The sequence below is a fragment of the Halichoeres trimaculatus genome, unplaced genomic scaffold, assembly GCF_033239565.1.
Source record: "Halichoeres trimaculatus isolate MK-OKI-2021-1 unplaced genomic scaffold, fHalTri1.1 fHalTri1_scaffold_11, whole genome shotgun sequence".
In the NCBI taxonomy this organism is placed as follows: Eukaryota; Metazoa; Chordata; class Actinopteri; order Labriformes; family Labridae; genus Halichoeres; species Halichoeres trimaculatus.
In genome coordinates, this window is record NW_027437189.1 from 9968455 (window position 1) to 9987616 (window position 19162).

At 38.6% G+C, this 19162-nt stretch overlaps 1 protein-coding gene across 4 annotated transcripts in view; it reads right to left on the reverse strand.

The window, feature by feature from the left end:
• LOC141799074 (dedicator of cytokinesis protein 3-like) overlaps positions 1 to 19162 on the reverse strand; it is a 65348-nt gene that overhangs the window by 40441 nt on the left and 5745 nt on the right. For all 4 annotated transcript variants that reach the window (XM_074681150.1, XM_074681151.1, XM_074681149.1 and 1 more), the window contains exons 2-8: positions 17152 to 17235; positions 15909 to 15949; positions 14088 to 14143; positions 7850 to 7946; positions 6242 to 6390; positions 2483 to 2567; positions 1145 to 1186 (exon numbers count right to left, since the gene is read on the reverse strand). In XM_074681150.1, the coding sequence (XP_074537251.1) occupies positions 1145 to 1186; positions 2483 to 2567; positions 6242 to 6390; positions 7850 to 7946; positions 14088 to 14143; positions 15909 to 15949; positions 17152 to 17235 (554 nt within the window). The remainder of the gene's footprint in view (positions 1 to 1144; positions 1187 to 2482; positions 2568 to 6241; positions 6391 to 7849; positions 7947 to 14087; positions 14144 to 15908; positions 15950 to 17151; positions 17236 to 19162) is intronic.

The window sequence follows — 19162 nt, forward strand, 5'->3', positions numbered from 1 at the left end:
AATCTAACCCACCAAGCCTTCGTTTAGTAAAGTTAAGTCATGCGGGGAACTCTCCTCTGATAAAAATGTAGCAACAATTGCATGGCTTCACCTTCAACCAATGCACAATTTTTTTGCCAAAGTACCCCCCGTCTGCCACCTCTGCCATCTCGTAAATTTGTAGTCAGAGTTGTGCAGTAGAGAATCTTGGTGGAGCCACGGTTACAAAGCTCTGCCCATACAGCGTACTGTCCTGGAGCCTTAAATGCCCCTTTATACGCATCAAATTTTTTCCTTCTCTTTCAATTTTTACAAAGTGTACAAAGCAAAGGGTAAATAAAAATTTATTGACATTTTGAAGCAAAATATCTCAAGAAACTAAATTTGAAACTGAAAAGAAACCGATGAAAGTCTAATCTCTTCTTAGCTTCCCTTTACGGTGTATCTTAGTTTTCCAGAGCAGCTGCTGTCAATCATTGTGAAATGTGATGTAAAACTTTGTTTTTTAACTTCTCATAACTAATGTAAAAGAAACTTTTCAGAAAAAAGAGGACTTAAGCACAACACAGCCCAATAATAACTTCATACCACCACAGCATACAGGTGTGGGAAACATTTCTATGAGGTGTATTTACTTTTTGAAGTTTGACCACAGTCCCATTCAAATGAATTGAGTAGACAGAGTTTTTGAACTATAGTGCAGCCAGTCACCAAGGCAACGCAGTTTTTGTGGCCACCTCACTTCAAGCTGAGCGAGATAACGTCCTTTCTATATTCAGTCTACAGGCCAAATAGTGACAAGTCTCCAAACTGGTTCCTCACTTTACCATTTGTACATACATACTGCAGCATATGTGGTCCCAGTGTGACTCAACTCTCACACTCTGGCAGCATGCACATGAGGCTCTAATGGGGCCTGGCAGTGACATCTTTCTATTTATATTTAATAAAACGGCCTCTCTAGGCTGTAGGGTTTATTCTTGGTTCAACTGCAGAAATCCTTAGAAAGAACCTGTCAGCGGACGATAAAGAGTCAAAAGGTGACAGCCAGAGTGCCCTGACTTTAAGCTTTGAGAATAGTGTTTTTACAGAGGAATGAAAGGTAAGTTTATGATGAAACAGGTTGTGATGATTGTGTAAACAAACAGCAATGAAAATACTGTACCTGGTTTGTGCTTTGCTGACCACAGTGTCTGCTGGATACATGCTATGAAAAAAGGAATTACAAAGGAGAGATGTCAGATCAGATTGGTACATTTTCTACTGTTCCCACACATCTTTGAACTTATTTACCTTATAGCAGCTTCAGACACACACTACATGAGCTGTGCCTCAGCTGATGCTTCAATACTGACAAAAAATCTCACCTACGAGCATTGCAGAGTGGCTATACTACTGTTTCTGCAGCGCTAAAAGAAGCCCACACGAGGCAAAACGTGAGCGTGTGGGAGAGGAGAGGACAAAGCCAGCATCGCCCACACACACCTCTCTGCTCAGCAGCCTAAAAGAACTCCTCTACTCCCCTACCTGAAGAGGTGCCAAAGCCCTGTGCCCTGCCAAAAACAAGCTCACTTTCATCGACAGTGTCAGGAGGCTTCTTGGCAAGAAGGAGCTACGCTGTTGTTTCTGGACAGGGCATTTAGTGCACAAACATTCAGCATGCAAAGCTGAGAAACATAGCAGTGGGTAAGGGAGGCTGCAGGGCAGTTGGAGAATGTTTTGATCAACATATGGAGGTTCAGCGACTGACCGGGAAGGATCTCCTTCCTAGAAAACATTCCCCAGCAGTGTATTTCATAACATCTGTGCTGTAATCGCAGATTTCTAAAATTGGATCTGCGTCACTAAGTCTCCTCTGGATGTGTGTGTAAGTAAGAGTGTGTGTATACGTTTGAGATTCCCATATCACCAAAATACATTTAAAGGAATTACTTATTTATATGATTGGTCACTAGCCTGGCTGGTGAACGCAACCTTAAAATTTTGAGTAATTTTCAAACATCACGCTAGTCATTTGTATGTGTCGTCCCACAGCCTCACCTGGGCCTGTCACTGTGTGTTATGTCTGCATTGCTAGGCAGCTATCACGCTTGCCTGTGAGAGTCACGTGCAGGCTAAAGAAGGGACACACTCAATATGGCGGTAAGATAAGCATAAAGAGAAGGTCACATGAGGCAGCTCTAACAGCTGATTCTCTCTGTGCAGCTCTCTCTTGTGAGTCACCTTCTTATGGATGATTTGATAATCAGTAGATTCACACATCCTTACACATCCAACAACACGTTGTTATGAGCAGATCCAGACTGTGCAGTAAAAACAGCACGAACTGAAGCCCATAGTGTAAGCGTGGCATCATTTGAGTCGTTGCAACAGACATCTTTGGTACGTTTAGTCTGACAAATTTTGACTTAAAAGAATAAAAAACTAGCTATTTCAAGTATTATTTTTTTTATTTACTCATTTTATCAGCTATAAGTTAAAGAATAATCCCAATTTGACATACCAGCTTGTATAGCTCTGATACGCTGATCTGATCGGGATCCACCATCTCGAACTCTTTTCTTGGAACGAGGTCCAAGCCGAGGTGCCTGTTGAAAAAGGAGCAAGAGAAGGGTGGATGACAAAAGAGACAAAACAAGAAAGTGGTGCCCAAAACTTTAAGCTCTGCAGACACAAATGTGTTGATTTTTTAACTGAGAGTTGCTTTGAATCACTCTGTAACTGTGCTGCTCTTTGAGAACTTCGGTTTCCTGCTTCTTCATGTTTAATTTTCTTTATTTTAAAGGGAAAAACAGTAGTGTATGTGTTTGACATTTGTTATAACATGTTTGGATTTAACAGTTTGAAAGTTTGGGTGAAAATAGTGACTTAACATCTGTGAGAAAACAAGAGGACTACTTAAAAACTACTCTTAAGTATGTATGGTAAAATTAAAACCACACCATCTAGCCCAGTTAGATCCTTATGCTCCCACTGGAAACAGGGTGACAGTAGTTACAGACAAAACTGTCCCACCAGCACATGGAAAGTCCCTTATTTAACTTATGAAATGCAGTGCTATTAATCCTTACAAAAACCAAAGTATATAAACAAGTTTTTGCAGTTTTACTGGGGGCGGTTACGTGCCAGACTGTCTCTTTGCCAAGCACAATAACTTCCTGTCTCTGCTTGTTGCCAGGCAACTGATGAAGGCCAAAGAATAGTGGTAAAAGATGGTTTCCCATAATTTCAAACTTTTGCTCAAAGATTTTACACAGAAACACAGGATTAGGGAATCTGACTTATTCAGCTCCAATATGTTTATGTGCTGATCATTTCTTATTATCTCACTGAACCATTAAATAGATTGAATAAATCAGTATGAATGGGATATTTGAGTGTAATTAGACATTATTTCAGTAATTCAGCACAGCTATAGTACTTATAGTGTTTAACCTTCTTTGTTAAATGCAATTTTCTTTGCTACTCCATGGTTATAAATGAACCACACACCTAATCCATAGATTTTTGTTCTCTTAATCTGTTTAAGGGTATAGAAAAAAACCTTTCATTTGGTTAACTGAAAGATTTGGAAACTTGTGTTTTTGCCACAGTGTCAACAGGTTTTCCTTGAGTCACTTTCACTGTTGAGAGTTTATCTCCTTCATAGCTTGGTTCTGACAAATCAGACTCATTTAAGGAGATGTTTTGCTATACTTCTTGGCTTTTTGTTGTCGGTCGCATAGCTTTGCTGTAGTTTTACATGATTTACGGCTCAAACAATTTTTTACTTTTCTTAGGCTGCCGTCCCTAAAAAAAACTAATTTCAGTCGCCGTTGTCTTAGAAGTTTCATTTCAGCTACTGTGAGATCTTCTGGCTCTTCACTGATGCCATGAAAAGCATATTTTATTTTTTATTATTTATTATTTTTTAAGAAAAATAAGGGATGCATGATAATATCGGTAAGTTATTGGCCAATATTGTCTTAAAAATAAAATATTAGATATTGGCCAACCCACCAAATTCTGTCAATATAATAAACTGATAAACAAAGGGCTGAAGCTGCAGATATTTTTTGCACTTTTTCCGATTTTCTTGGCTTAATGCAGATTGAGTAGCCCCATATTTGACTCCTGTTTTAAGTTCAAGTTAAATTGAAGCAGCAGTCTGTAGGGTACATGTAGCTGACTCATTTAGGCACAATTTGGGTTTAACTGCTGGTTAGCTGCACATCTCATATGCTTCCTTTGAACAGAGTTTATGTTTACTGACTGTCAATTATAATATAGGCCATATTTGCCCTGGTTGTGGTTAATGTTGTGATTTTCTCAGGAAAGAGCATCAACCAGCTTTTGATTAGGATTTATCTTTTGGAATTATTTTGTCTGGAAATAATTGTCATAAATAAATAAACAATTCAAAGTAAATATTTTTCTTATTTTGCACAATAAATTAATATTAAATAAGAAGGTAACACTTAACTGTAGAGGTCCGCAAATTTCATCAAACTAAGGTAATAATTCGACAAAGTTTTTTATTTCTTTGAAATCAGCACATAACTTCTTTAGAATAATGTCCAAATTCATTGTCACAAGTCACAATTGGTAGGTTACTGTTTTTTCCAGTTTTTTTTTTTAATTTACTCCAAACTGCAAGGTAAGAAGGTGACGGTTAGCAAATAATTAATTTGAAATTAAATTACAACCCACCACAAAATGTTTTAAGAAGTATCCCAACATTTCTGCTATTTCCTGAGAAGCAGGTGATAAATAGCTGCTTAGTTCATGAATACAGAAGTTAGGGTCATTGCTTCCTCTGATAATTACCTTTGAAATGTTAAGTAAATAATTCAATTTCCCAATAAGCAGTTGGTAGTTGGCTTTTTGTTATTTAACTTCACCAAGTTCTTTAGTACCTAGTTTGTTGATATGCATAATTGAGATTGCATGCAAAATGATATACCTTTATGATCAGGCCTATAGTGCTTTTAGTGATACAAATGAAGGCTTCAGATGTGATATTCACCAAGAGTGGGGTTGTAAATTGGCCTTACCTGATTGTTATAGACACTGTGAGTACATGCGCAATGCAAAACAGAATCTGGCCAGAAGTTTTGTGCTAATTGTCAACAAATTCTCATAGAATTTCAGGGTAATTTCAGAGAAATAAGAAAAAACTTTGCCTAATTATTACCTAAGTGTGATGAAATTTGCTGACCTTTAAAGTAAAGTGTTACCAATAACAAATGTGTTAAGAGTGTTCATCATTATACAATATGCTACTTCCATCACAGAAGAGTTGATAACCTCTGCAATTATGTGCACATAAAAAATGTCGGTATTGACTAAATGAGTTGTTGAATATCGGCAAAAAATCCCAAATCCTGCATCCCTAAGAAAAATTTGCTTTTTTTTATTTCCCAACTGATAATGTCAGAAAATGGGTAAACCCCATGTTGAGCTCGCTGGGTTCTCCTTTGACTTTCTAAATGAGCAATTCAGAGCAGCCTGCACTACCATTTTGGGATTGGTATCCAAAGGTTAACTTCATTTAATGTATAAAGGATGTATATCACTACTTTTTTAACACATCTTGGTAAAAATAATCCTAATACATGGTCATAGTTGTAAAGTATTTTGTGGTCTATAAGGCAAAAAGTGCAGAGTAGCACCAGTGACTACTCTGATCTTTTGACCATGAAATTAGATCACCATCTCAGGTCAGAGTGCATTAGAAAACCAACCTTAACACCCACGAGGAGAAAAACACTGTTTTTTTAGCTCCACTTTGTTTTGTTTTAACATTAAGAAAAGCTTTTCGAGCATGATGCTGTGCTGATGATCAAATTTGTCATTTAAATCAATGTTAATTATCTGATAGCTTTAAATGCATTGAGTTCCATATTAAAGTGACAGACAGCCCATACTTAAAAAGCTTATTGTGGGCAGATCAGGGGCCCTCACATCTTTATCTTCTCTGTGGATGCCCATCAGAGCTCAGTAGGATGGAGTAAAGGAAGTGTCATCAGTAAGAATATGGCTTTTAAGATCCTCCCGGGGGATGTGCATCGACTTTAAGCCGCTCGGGATTTGCTCAACTGCTAAATGACCATGAAATTACATCACAGAGGATGCTATCACACGCCTATTCACCCATGGCTGTAGATCTCTCCAGCGCCAAAGAAATATGGTATTCTCTGGTAGACAACAGTTTAAAAACAATGTTTGCTGTAGAGCATGCCCAGTCTGTCGATACAGTGCACTTAGTACAAGTGTAACTCACTCATTGCCCCAGTCGAGCCGTACTGTGATGTGCCGCTTGATCTCACGAGTCTGGTCCTGGGCGAGGTGACCCTGGATCAGCTGCCGACGCAAGTCGATCAGCTCGTTCATCACATGGCGAAGCTTATGGAACAGGTCCACTTTGTGTTTCTAGAAAAGGAATTAACTTTTTGTTAAGGAGTGTGAATCCATGTAACTTCAGTATTTGTTAAAGTTTTCCAGTATTTACCCAGTGTTAAATGCTCTGTATAGAAATCTTGAGAATGATTTAGAGAAAATTAACCCTCTAAATTAACCTCTCTAACCATGCCGGCATCTAAAGTCTGCTGAATTTGTTAGTGAAATGATAATAAACATCTCCTGGCAAATCTGCTTTGACCTCCTTGCAATTATAAATTCCTACACCATTTCTCTCAGGCCAAAGACAGCGCTTTTAATCCAGCTACTTTCTCTTCCCTTTACAGTATTAGAAGTCTATATTACCACCCAGGTTTGTTTACATTAATGCAAAGATTAAGCGCCACCACGACGACCATGTAAATTTAATGAGGATAAACACTGCATGTTTTCAAAGGCTGGTAGCTGCTGGAAAACAAAGATTTTTGTCGGGGTTGATGAGCCCTCTCAGACAGGGCTAATTACATACATTTTAACAGATACACATTTATGCATTGGCCATTGCTCCCTTGAGTAATACCATGAATCGTAATTGGCAACAATAAGGTGAAATGCATTAACATCCAGTCAGTGCTACATCCTATTATTATGGCTGCAACTGTGGCAACATGGCCCATATCACAGAGGGGGTGAGCACCAAAAGAAGCACTGTTAAATCAGTGCCTCACATTAGTCGAGCTTCAGAGGAAGTTACATCACCACACCAATGCCTCAGGCTCCTTAGTTTGCTCAGAGCATGAGCAGTCCTCAGTGAGAGGTTATGTAAAAACTCTGTGCCAGCTCCGCAATGTATCCACTCTGCTCCAAACTCAAAACCCGACCATCCACTTCTGCCTGCCCCCTCGACATGGAGCTGGATTAAGGATGCTCGAGGTTTCCAGTAATCACTTGTGCCGGGCAAGTAAAGGCTGAGTGAAATTGGTGAGCAGTGCTGGATCTTAAGATGATGCGGAAACTACGAGAGGGAGGCCAAGATCAATCAATGGCTGAATGACACAGCATGAAATTGCATATGACAGGTCTGTAGGCCATTATCTGTGTCCAACCACCGTTTCTGCTCCTAAAGAGATAGTATATGGAAATGTAGGGTGACAGTCAGAACGACATGCTATGGTGATGCATCTAAAGGAGATGTCACTGTATGTTTGGGCTGTATCTCAGACTATTCACCTCTTTTTTTCTCGCAGACCTTGTTACATCAGGTGTTAAATTAAGCGCAGAGAAGAAAAACATAATGCAAAAGGCTGTTCCATCAAACCTCCCTGAGGAGGATGCAAATGAAACAACAACGGATGCAATTTCCTTTTTGCAAAAAGCTGTTATTCGCCCAATTCCCTCAGAAATCTCAGCAATGTTAGATCTGGTCTCACATTTATTGCTTAGTGTTTTGTTTCAATATTTGGGAGATGTGCTGTAATATAGTGCTACCAACCACGTAGAGCTGCTTCCACAAGATGCCCCATTCCTGCAGTGTGGAGGTGGTCTCTGTGATGATAGGGTCCTCGAGGGGCACCACTGTCTCACACAACCTGAGGGGGAAGCACAAGTATATGAATATGAGCAACCCAAGGACACAGAATAAAATATCAGTGTTAGGCTGGGTGATCTCGTTACAGCTATTTGTCCCATTGATGGTTTGTTGATTAAACATATTTGAAGTTTGCATCTCACTCTTAGTTTTATAGAGGACTGATATTTGCCTGGTCTTTTCTGTACAAACTGGAAAGTAGTTAAATGTAGGCTTTATCTGATTGGCCAAATACTGTGAGTACATGGCTAATGTCTGCAAGCTGAGATTTAACTGGTCAAAGGTCAGCATGCTGAGTATGTACATAATCAGCTGTACTTGTTCCTTATTTGTTGAACATTGTTGATCTTTTGCAGATGTCTTTTTATAAAGACAATAAAGCTTTTCAGGTTTAGAAAAAAGCAATGCGTTGACCTTTTGTACTGTAAACCTGTCTGACAGTCACGTTGAGTCCTTATAGCTGGTTTGCTAACCGTCGCCTCACTAATGTAAAATCCAGAAATCACTGGATTTAGTCCACAGATTAAGAACCCAGGGCTAAAGTTAAGATATCTGTTGAAGGTTAGGAAAATAAGAACCAACCAGAATAAGAAAACCAGCACAGACTGAGTCCTCCAGGCTATTGTTAAGCTAGCTGTTTAAGGTCATGGAAATGAAACCCAACCATACACTGCCTGTTTCACAATATCTGCTATTCTTTTTCTACAGATTTTTTAAACAGAGGAGAAGAAAAAGTGGGTGAAGAAAGAGTTCTTTCAGAGGAACCTTTTACCAAGGTGATCATATAATCAAAATTAAAAAGAAAAAAGAGGACACTGCCCCTGGCCTCTTGGAGATTTTGCAAAAAATACTCAAAGATTCGGTGGCCAGTGAGTGTCACACAATTTGCAAAATCTGCAACACGAATGCAATAGCAAAAACACAAATACAAAAAGCTACAGCACAACAGAATAACAGCCACAACGGACGTTAAAAAGGTTAGTTACCCCAACGGATGCAAAAAAGTTGCGAAAGTAAATGAATGATTATCTGTTTTAACTTGATCTCTGATAGAGCTTCCTAGGGGTCTCACCTTGTAATATCCTTCACAGTGCTCATATTTATTTTATTTACCGGAACAATATGTCATTTTATGTTTAGCTTTATGAATCAATGTTAGCATTAAAGCTATATTTACCATAGCTGAAGGAAAAAAAAGAAAACAATAATTTACTTAATTTCATAATTTTCTGTGTCCATTAGAATAACTGTCCTCTTAACCTCTGTCTTGGCTGAACTTCCGTTATGTTGTTGGTTTTGCATTCATGTTGTAGCTGTTGCATTTGTGTTGTTGGATTTGCATTCGTGTTGTTGCTTTTGCAAATCAGCTGACACCTACCAGCCACCGTACAAAGATTCTCAAAGGCGATAATGTAGCTTTATAAACCATACATTTATTTAAAACATTTCTTTTCTGTTTGAAGTAAACATTTTCTTTAATGTTGACATGAATAATGCCTCACAACATGTTTAAACAAAATGTAAAATAAAGGTATTCCTCTGTTTTGTTTTTGTTTTTCCCCCCTTTTTCCATTTTAATAAAAAATAAAAAAGGTACTTTTTCCGCAGTTTGTCCGTAAAAGTGCATTTAGGCTTTGACATTTCCTGTCTGCACAGGCAGAGCACGTTTTCTGTTTTAAACTAAGAGAAGGAGTGGCCTAGTCTTACAGGCCATGATGCATGTGGTGTGCATGCTTAACATCTTAACAGGTGGGTACATCAGACAGTGCCAGTGGCCCAGTGCTGTGCTTTATTATAAATATTAATGGTCCGTAGAACAAGCTAACTAAACTAAACCTGGACATTTTACAAAATTTTATGACATGACCTGGAATATAATTTACAACCAAAATGGGGGGACATAGCAGGCATTTGGCCATGAGGACGTTTGGTCACACTACTTTTGGAGAGGTTGATAGAGTAAAAGCAGTAACAAGTGACATAAAAGATGACTAACAGATTTGGTATTAACCACTAATGTCATAATAATGTATTTAATATACCAATGCATAGAAATGTAGTCTTCTTTAAAGTTCCCCATGTATTTTATTTTTTTAAAAGCTGTTGACCTGTCATCATAATGTGTTTGTGCCATTTTTTTATATGTTTGATGCTCTATGGCGACCCCATTTGCCAGGTTTCTCTTGTAACAGAAATTTTTATCCATTTTACAAGTGCTCTTTAAAATACCTCAACTATTTGGGCTATAGAAAAAAAATCCAAAAGCAACCAAAAGAAGAAGTAGACAAGTTTTATGGTGATATCTGGGGTATTACTGTTCAGGAAGCTACATACAACACTCCAAACATAGGCAATAATTGATGCAAGCTGATACTACTATAACTATTTTTTTTGGAGCTTTTGAAAAAAAATCAAATGGTTCACGAAAGCAGAGAAGATGAGCTTTCTGGGTATGACTTTACTTGACTCTTTCAAGGCCAAAGTAACAAAAATAAGTCCAGGTGGCCTATATGATGCTTGGGTAATAAAGGGTCATCACATTTGGACTCTCTGGTGTTGAAATGTTAACACAAATAAAATGAAAATAATCACAATCTCAGCTCAGGATTGACAAACGCAACACCATTAGCAAAAGGCGCTGCAGCTTTGAAATAACTAAGAGCTATTATCATAAATATTCATGAGATTTTCTCTAGCTGCAGCACTACAGTCTACACAACTACACACATCCTTCCCGTGTGGCCACATTCACAGGGAAACATTAAACCAAAGGTTAGCTCTCTTGTGACACTCTGCACTTTGCTCACTAAGCTCTTGCCTGTGCTATGGCGGACTTATCTCTCATACTGTATCATTGTATTTGCCACAAAGGAAGCATCTCCATCCATTACACAATGAGTTGGGGTGATTGTTTTTGGCAGGGAGGCTTTGGGAGAGCCACAGATATGCAGTGGGTGTGTCACCTCATTAACTCCATGAGACAGCAAAGCAGATTCCCCAAAGTGAAGCTCCTGGAGAGAGCAAGTGTAATAATGTCAATTTCCAAGTCTGCACTTTTAATTGTCTGAGTGGAAACAGGAGTCCTCCTGCTATGTCGAGCTCGACTGGAGGCCGGTGATATAACAGCAAAGTCCCAGCCTGCAGATTTAACATCCATGAGTTCAGGCTGATAAAAAGCTCTGCTGCATTCTTTTTGTCTTCGCTTTTATCCTGGCCTCTACAGCCACAGCCAACTATTGTGACTAAACTGTACATGACCGCTGTGTACATGTGTGTGAGGGAGATTCTGAGCTGTTTGGCAGTTATTCTCCACAAGATTGGATCGTCACAATCGGTCAGGCTTTGACATTGATAAGGCGATGAATGAGTGCCACACTCCCAGTGTTATATAAGATAAGAAGAGCTCCTGATGCATATAAGATAAATAAAACTGTTTGTTATCATCATTGCTCATATCCTCCTCCAATATGTCTCAATAAAGGTCATGGATCTGTGGAGAGAAAGCGCTGCTGATGTTGTATACAGCAGGTCTGCACTCACCTCCTACATAAATTGTCTTGTTCGGCAATAAATTTAACTGTCTTTCTTTACTATATCTGTCTACTCAAACACATTTAAAGTCACTGACACAGACAGAGTGGTGTTTCCTTTGCACAAGGTGTTCCTTTACTCTGAACTTAATGGGGCTTATGGATTTGACTGAAACTGTGGGTGAAAAGTTATGTAACTCTGAAAATGCACTTCTAATGCAATACCTTATGTATGACATGGCAAAAAAGTTTTACGAAGGAAACTGTTTAGGCTTTAAGTCTGGGGGAAATCTGGCATTTCCAGAAGTTAATACATGAGCACCTAAAGTACTTCAACATATTGAGGCAAATCCATCTTTTACTAAATCAAGCTTACTGGCATGCAGCGGAGCTAAGAACGGCCCCAGTAAAGTCCAATTGCTGTGTAATTAAGGTATAGTTAGACTTTGGCCCTACTCTAACATCTCATGGGGTCTTAATGACTCACAGGTTCCAAAAGTTTTGGATTTGGCCCAGTGAACCATCTCACTCAGCAGCTGGAAAGCAGCCTGTAATAGTTTCAATCTAGTCTCTAGGCCTGATCAAAATATGCCCGCTTTGAGTGCTTTTAATGCCACTGACATCCTCTGATTGTCATTATTAGTATCCAATTCAATTATGGAAAGGATCCCTGCAGATATGTACCTTGTTATTTAAGAGTAAGATCATTTTTGTAATCAGAGGAGTCCCACTTAAAGAGCTGAAATCTTACCAGAGGTAATTTACTGAAAAGAAAAAGGAAAAGATGACAATGGTGACATGATTTGATGTTTTTTTTTTGTCAGTTATGACATTGCACAGTAGTTTGTAAGACACTTAAAATAGAAATCCGAGATGGAGGGGTGCTGGTGAGGGTGATGTGCAGGTCTCAATCTTGTATTTTTGAACTCGTCATTTAAAAAAAAAAGGAAAAAAGAGATCCAGGTTTGAAAATGTTGGATATTTTCAGTTGAAAGCTGAAAATGCCATAACATCACATCTCATCCCAAACTGGTCAACTTACACGCTCTCAAGTCTGTCTTTGCACCTATTTTCTCTTTTGGCTTTGGTTTCTCTGTGAATTTAGCTCCTTGCCAATTTGCGTCAGAAACAAGACCCAGCTTCAGTGAGTAATTTGAGGTAATCAGAATGTTCTTTATCTCCTTCTTTTGACAAGTGGTGTTATCATAACATCCTGTCTGTATTTGGGGGATATTAGGTAACAGATCTGAGGTCCTTTGGTGTGTTTTTTTCCAGATATCCACACAGAGTATCTGGACATGCATTAAAACATCTGTCTTTAGTTCACATGTGTTTATGTCTTTCATTGAGGTTGTATTGTTAGGGATGGGAATCGAAAACCTGTTGTTCTGGCTGAGAATCGATGAGAAATGTTTCAATCCATTGATATCATTAGCCTTTGTGCTTAAAGATTCCCTTATCAATTCTTTACATTGTGTCGGAGCTGCCAGGCCTTACGTCAACTAGTCTGCTGCAGCTATCTTAGCTTAGCAGTTAGATAACGTTTCCCAAGAAAACTCTGATCCAGGATTTTCAGCTTGAAGTTTTACTAAAGAACTGTCTCCATAAAGAAATGTACATTACTCTCTCAGGAGATTCATATTCAGTACATTCCAAATGGTATAAATCACCTTATTTACCCAAACAACAAAATAGCGCAAGCTTGATGCTAACGTATATGGGAAACTGCATTGATAAACTAGCAGTTAGCATACATCAGAATAACTTCAGCGTCAGACTAGAATTTTAACTTTCATCACAGAAACATATCACATCAACTCTTTGTAAAAAATACTCAGAATTTCTTTTCCTTTTCCTCCTTAAGGTTTTCTCTTGTCGACTATTATTTTCTATATAATCTTTCTTGTCAGAGGGTTTTTTATTTTGCTGTACTATTAATATTATAACTATTGATACATATTTGTTTTCCTTTGCTCTTATTCTCTTTTCTTTTTCTTTTTTCTTCTTTCGTTTTATTCCTTCTTTCTCCCTCTCTCTTTTGTATGTTGTTGAAGTGGGTAGGGAACTGTTAAAAAAATACATTTGTAGAGAAAAAGTTTTGTTTATGATCATTGAAAACTTTAAATAAAGTTGTGAAAAAAAAAACTCTGAATTTCAAATGTGGAAAGCTAACAGGCAATTGAAAGGCTCATGGCTGACTTCATAACAACAGAAAGCTTCCAAACAACTTAAACCATTGCTATAACCACTTTGAGACACTAGATGGCCATCAACGTCACATTGTGTGCAATTTTTACCTTTTTCTGTATAATTATGCCCAGAAATATCCAGACTCAGGGACCAATTACATTTTATTCACTTACAGTATAAACTCAATTAAATGTTGTTGTCACAGAAAACCTGTAAAGCTACTTTTTGTACCAAGAAAATTCATACCAGGAATTGTGAAGGGAATCGATAAAGAATCAGATCGATAAGCAGAATCGTGTTGACCTAAGTATTGTGGGGTGGTGAAGCACAGTCTTGTTCGTAGAGTTCAAAGCAAAATAAGTTAGATAAGTGCCCCCTAATGATGCCATGCAAGCTCAAACAAAAATTATCATACAGCTTACCCTCTGTTGGTCACTGTGGATTTCTTCAAGTGGACATAGCTGACTGGGAAAATACCCTGTGGACAGAGGAAGGAGTAGAGATGTGACTGAGTGTGACAGGATTATTCTTAATTCTCCTGCAACATGTAACCAAAACGTAATGTACTGTGTTGTGACTCTGCTGTAAGAAAGAAACACCGAAGCTGTGTTGAGTGCAACTGTAAAATAAATAAATAAATATACAAATGATGAACAGAGATTTTACAATTCTGCCTGCATCACATTTCATATTGAAAGGCGCAGGATCATACTCTCTTTCCGGGTATTCAGAGATTTTTGCTTTGCTGTCTGTTAACATTTTCAGCCTGTCAAAGAGGGAAAAAGATTCCTGACCATTTCCACACACACACAATAAAGCAGAGAGGCAGAGCAACGGGTGGGAGCCCTATTGTGGCTTGGCTTAGCAGGGGAAGGGCACGAGGGACTGAGTGGTGCCACCTTTGCAGTTCATCGTTCTTATTCTAATCTGCCAGATGTGAAGAATCGGTCGCAGTGAGCACAACTAATTCTCTCAGCGTGAGGAGAGAGAAAGTATGGGGGCGAATTAATGTGGGCAGCGGAGTACATAACAAAATGGAGGGGTGTTAGTAGGAACTGTAAATAGCTGAGAGTAGAGTAGAGACAGTATGTAGCCACTAACACCCACATTTAGCAGGACTGGACAGCTTTTGTGTTTTCTTTACAACACCCTAGCAGAACCACATAACTCTACAAGCTTCTGGTATTTCAGTATAAAGCATCGTGCTGCTACTGCACAGTAAAGGAAACATATAAAACATTGTTCCTGTTTCTTATCATATGTCTTATATTTAAGTTGTGGGGGGAAAAAAGTGTCCCTACCCGGTTGATATGGATTTAAACCTGCCTCTTCAACTATGAATCATGACTCTCTTCCTTTGCAGGATGTTATTACTACACAACTTTTCATACAGGCACCAAATGTGTTAGTCATATTTAATATCCACTCCACTTTATTAATCTAAGTTCTGAGTATAACATTTCTAACAAAGTCATGCCTGATTTCTTATAAAGATAGAGCACAAGGGCTGAACATGGACTTATCATGGACAATTGTGCTTTTTGCTTTCTTGAAAGAAGACAAGTAGGAGACAGGTATGTGCACAACTATGCTGTAAGATCACTGAAAGGCACCATTTCTTGAGCTGATTAGATGAAAGGTGGATTTGCATTTATTTATTTTCTATTTAAAAAAAGCTTTTTTTGGCATACTGACAAAACTGGATTTCCCAAATACTTCTTCAACTAATGCATGTGCCTTGCCTCTCTTTGTCATTTTCATCTTTTTTTTTGATTGTGTCATTATTTCCATCATTTGTAATCTCTCATATGAGCATTTATGTCTGAGATAAAATGCAGCTCGAGGGAGGAGTTGTCTTTATGAATGAACCCCATGAAACACGGGTCAGAACATTTCTATTCTTGTCCAATCACAGTTGTGTACAGTAAGTTTATAAGTCATTAAGGTCTTTGTTGTCTAGACATGGTTATTTTGGGGGATGCTCACATCATATCATCATTCACAAAATGCATCATCTTTTATGAACTCTTTTTTATTTAAAAGACAGGCAAATCTGGGCTTACTTAATAGAAAAACTGGCTATTTACTAATTGATTTAGTCTTTAAAATGTATATGTGTGTATGTATAAGCCTTGTGTCTCATGATGTAAGTCAAACAATGCCTCCTGTTATTTCACTGAAGTGTACAAAGCTAACATGAATAACCACAATGTCAAACTGGTCACATGTGTTTATATATTTACCTTAATGGAAGGCTTCTTGGTGGAAAAGCCCCTGTACCAACCTGAAAGAAGAGCAGAGTCCACATGAGGAAACCTTGTTACTTTATAATGAAACACATTTAGTTCAAGAAACTCAGGGTGAAGAGCAATTAGCTTGACTGAACCTCAATATAACTTTTACTAAATATACCAACAGTGTTGATGTATGTTAGCCTGTGATGTTATATCACTGTTTTCTCAAAGTATATTGCATCATTTTATAGTTAACAATCTGTTTTCAAATCCCTTTAAGCTAACGTCTAACCAAACTTCCTGTAGCTTTGACAAGCACAGTTAGCTTAACACTGATGAAGCAATAAGAGTCATTTCCACAAAACAGTCAAGTAAAACTTGCCTACCTGTTAAAATGAAAACCTAAGGTAAATCCCTTTTTAAGCCTTTCCAAGGAAACTCTTTAGTTGGTAGTTTGTTTCTTCAAAAGAACAAATCTCTGGCCGCAGCACAGGCAGCAGCCATGTTAGCTGAGTTCACTGAGGTAGCAGTTAGCTAAGCTAGGTCATGGAACAACAACTGACAACTATGATAGGAGATTCTTCCAGGCAGCACTGCTGACTACAGAGTGAAAATAAATATGTAGTTCATCACCAAACAAAGGTATTATTAAATATGATTACATTATTTTAGAATAAGATAAAATGTTTCAGTACTTGCCGTAAGCCTAGCTAAACTAAGTTTACAGATTATTTAGGGGTATCAAGAGTTTAACTGGTTTCCTTTTCCCACACATTGAATCAGCTTAAGAAACACAGGCAGCATTAATGTCATGGCTTTTTTAATGCTGTTTTTCAACCCTATGTTTGCTTTTTAACATTTTTTGGCTTCAATCAAAATGTGTCACAGAAATTAGCCTCACTCTCAGTAAAACTGCTTCTAGTAAAGCCTACAAAGCTCTTAAAGGGGCCTGTGCTAAAAAGGGCTAATATTTCCTCTTTCAAAACCAAGGTCCTAATGCTAAAGTCTCCATCATAGTGCTAGAAAAACATTTTTTTTTGTTATTTTTGTTTAAAAAAAGAACCAACAACAACTTATATTAAGTCAAATTGGACACTAAGAAGACTTAAAGCTGTAGATTGGATATATGTCAGCTTAAAGCAGCCAAATGCCCACAAATTCTCAGATTAAGTACTGATAATGACACCTTGCAGGTGGATACTTTACATAACCTTAATATTTATTCAGATGTAATGTTCTAATAGCTTTTTACCTTCACTCTTCTCCAGGATCTGTACAGTTTCCCCAATCTCCAGGACCAGGGCTTGACATATTGGTGACCGGAAGTTGCAGATCACTGCAGAGAAAAAGGAATAGAAGAATCATAACACAAGGGTAATGATGTATAATTAACCTCCAAAGAATTTTTTTTTTACTAACTGTGAAAGGAAAATAACATCACGGAAAAAGATCTATGCTTTGTTTCATCCTTGTGACCTCAAATTAAGCTGGCTGCCTCATGAGTATTGTTGTTGCTCCACACAGCATGTGTTTTGGGGCTCTAGCACGGCTTTAATAAGCTGTTAAATGCAAACTTCTTAACACAGTGTCACACAGGAGCCATGGCCTAGCAAACAGTAAACAAGATCCAATTCTGAAGTGGGTAGACATTTTAAGAGGCAATTAATTCTTAAGCGGCCTGATTTTGTGCATGTTAAATTAATAAATTGTCTCCCACAGTAGAGCCCACACCAACTGCTTAGTAGCATAGCTAAACTGTGCTTCAGCGTAAGTTGGTATTAGCAGAAATCTTTCATGCCACCTGCTTTCGCAGCATCATGCAGCTTATTTTTCTCCTGTGACTCACAGCCTGATTAAGAACATGATTACTCCTCAGGGTAAGGATGCCACACTTAAGGCCTTCACAGTAGGATGGCCTCTAGAGTCTTTTTTTGTCTGAGCAGCACTGCAGCAGGAGCCATGTTGTATAGTGTAAGCTGTGAAAAACTCACTGAAGACAAACTTGTTTAATAATGACACGGCTCCGCTGACAATTTTAAAAACCTACAAATGGTGGCCCTTCAAGGAGAGTTTGGTGTGAATCATTATGCTAATGAACTAGCCAGGGGACCCAGTGAGGGGGAGGAGGAGAAGGAGGGGCTACGGCTCAGCTCCATTGCTTGTTTGAGGGTAACAAGTGCTCGGTTCCTGCGCATGGGTAACTATGGCAACAGATCATCCACAAACTGGAGGGCTTTCTTCACTGTAACTGCTGCAGGGATCTGAGCCTTTTAAAATGGCAAGCTTATGGGTGCTGCATGGCAGTAGAGCTAAAGTCAAGCATCCTGGGCACACATTAGAGGGAGAGAGATGGATAGACTTAAAAAGCCTTCTTGTCACCTTTTTCAGTCTGCCTCTGGCCCTTTTCCTGCCAGGGCTAAGTATTTCCAATTTGAGAGTCCTCTTCTTTAATGGCCTCTATGTCATTTGAATTGCAAAACCTGCACTCACACACCATTTGAGAACTCTTTAGCAGAGGCCACGTCAGAACAAGATGGGATTGTCATGTTTCGAGAGAGACGACGCATCACACGGACTCATATTTTCATAGTCCTCCCTCACAAAATCTCCGAGCTGTGTAAACACCCTTTCACTGTGCCTGGAAGCTGCAGAGCATTAGCATATCCTCAAAACATCACCAACCAAATTTTCTTTCAACATGCTGAACGTAGGATGTTGGAAGGAGTGACGGGACAGGCTGTAGCAAAATGTTGGCACAGGAAACTCTCCTCTACTCAGCAACAATATATCAGGCCAGACTGTCCCTCCATCTAGTAGCATTCAGAGTACCACATGATATCTTATGGCCACGATTATGTAACCAGTAACTGGATTAGAGGGCCTGATTACAGAGGACTTCTGCGGGGCTTCTGTCATTTTTCTCTCACCTCACAGCACCTCAGGTCTTCACTGCATTACAGATATTTGTGTCAACAAATTAACTGCTCAACTAAAACCTGTGGAACTTCATCACATATCTGTGGTAGAGATTTCACTCAAGACTGCTTATTCGTTTGAGGTTTTAATGGTTTAATCCAATTCCTGTTTCATATTTCATTATGGGGAAAAAGTGGAAAACTGAACGTGAAAACCATCCAAACACAATTTGTGCCAGACTCAGCATGGGGGCCCTCTCAGTTTGGTACCCCAGGTTGTCCTTGAATTACCTGTTTTGACTTTCAGTTGCAGTGAAAGCAATGGTAATGTGTTGATACTTGTGTCTC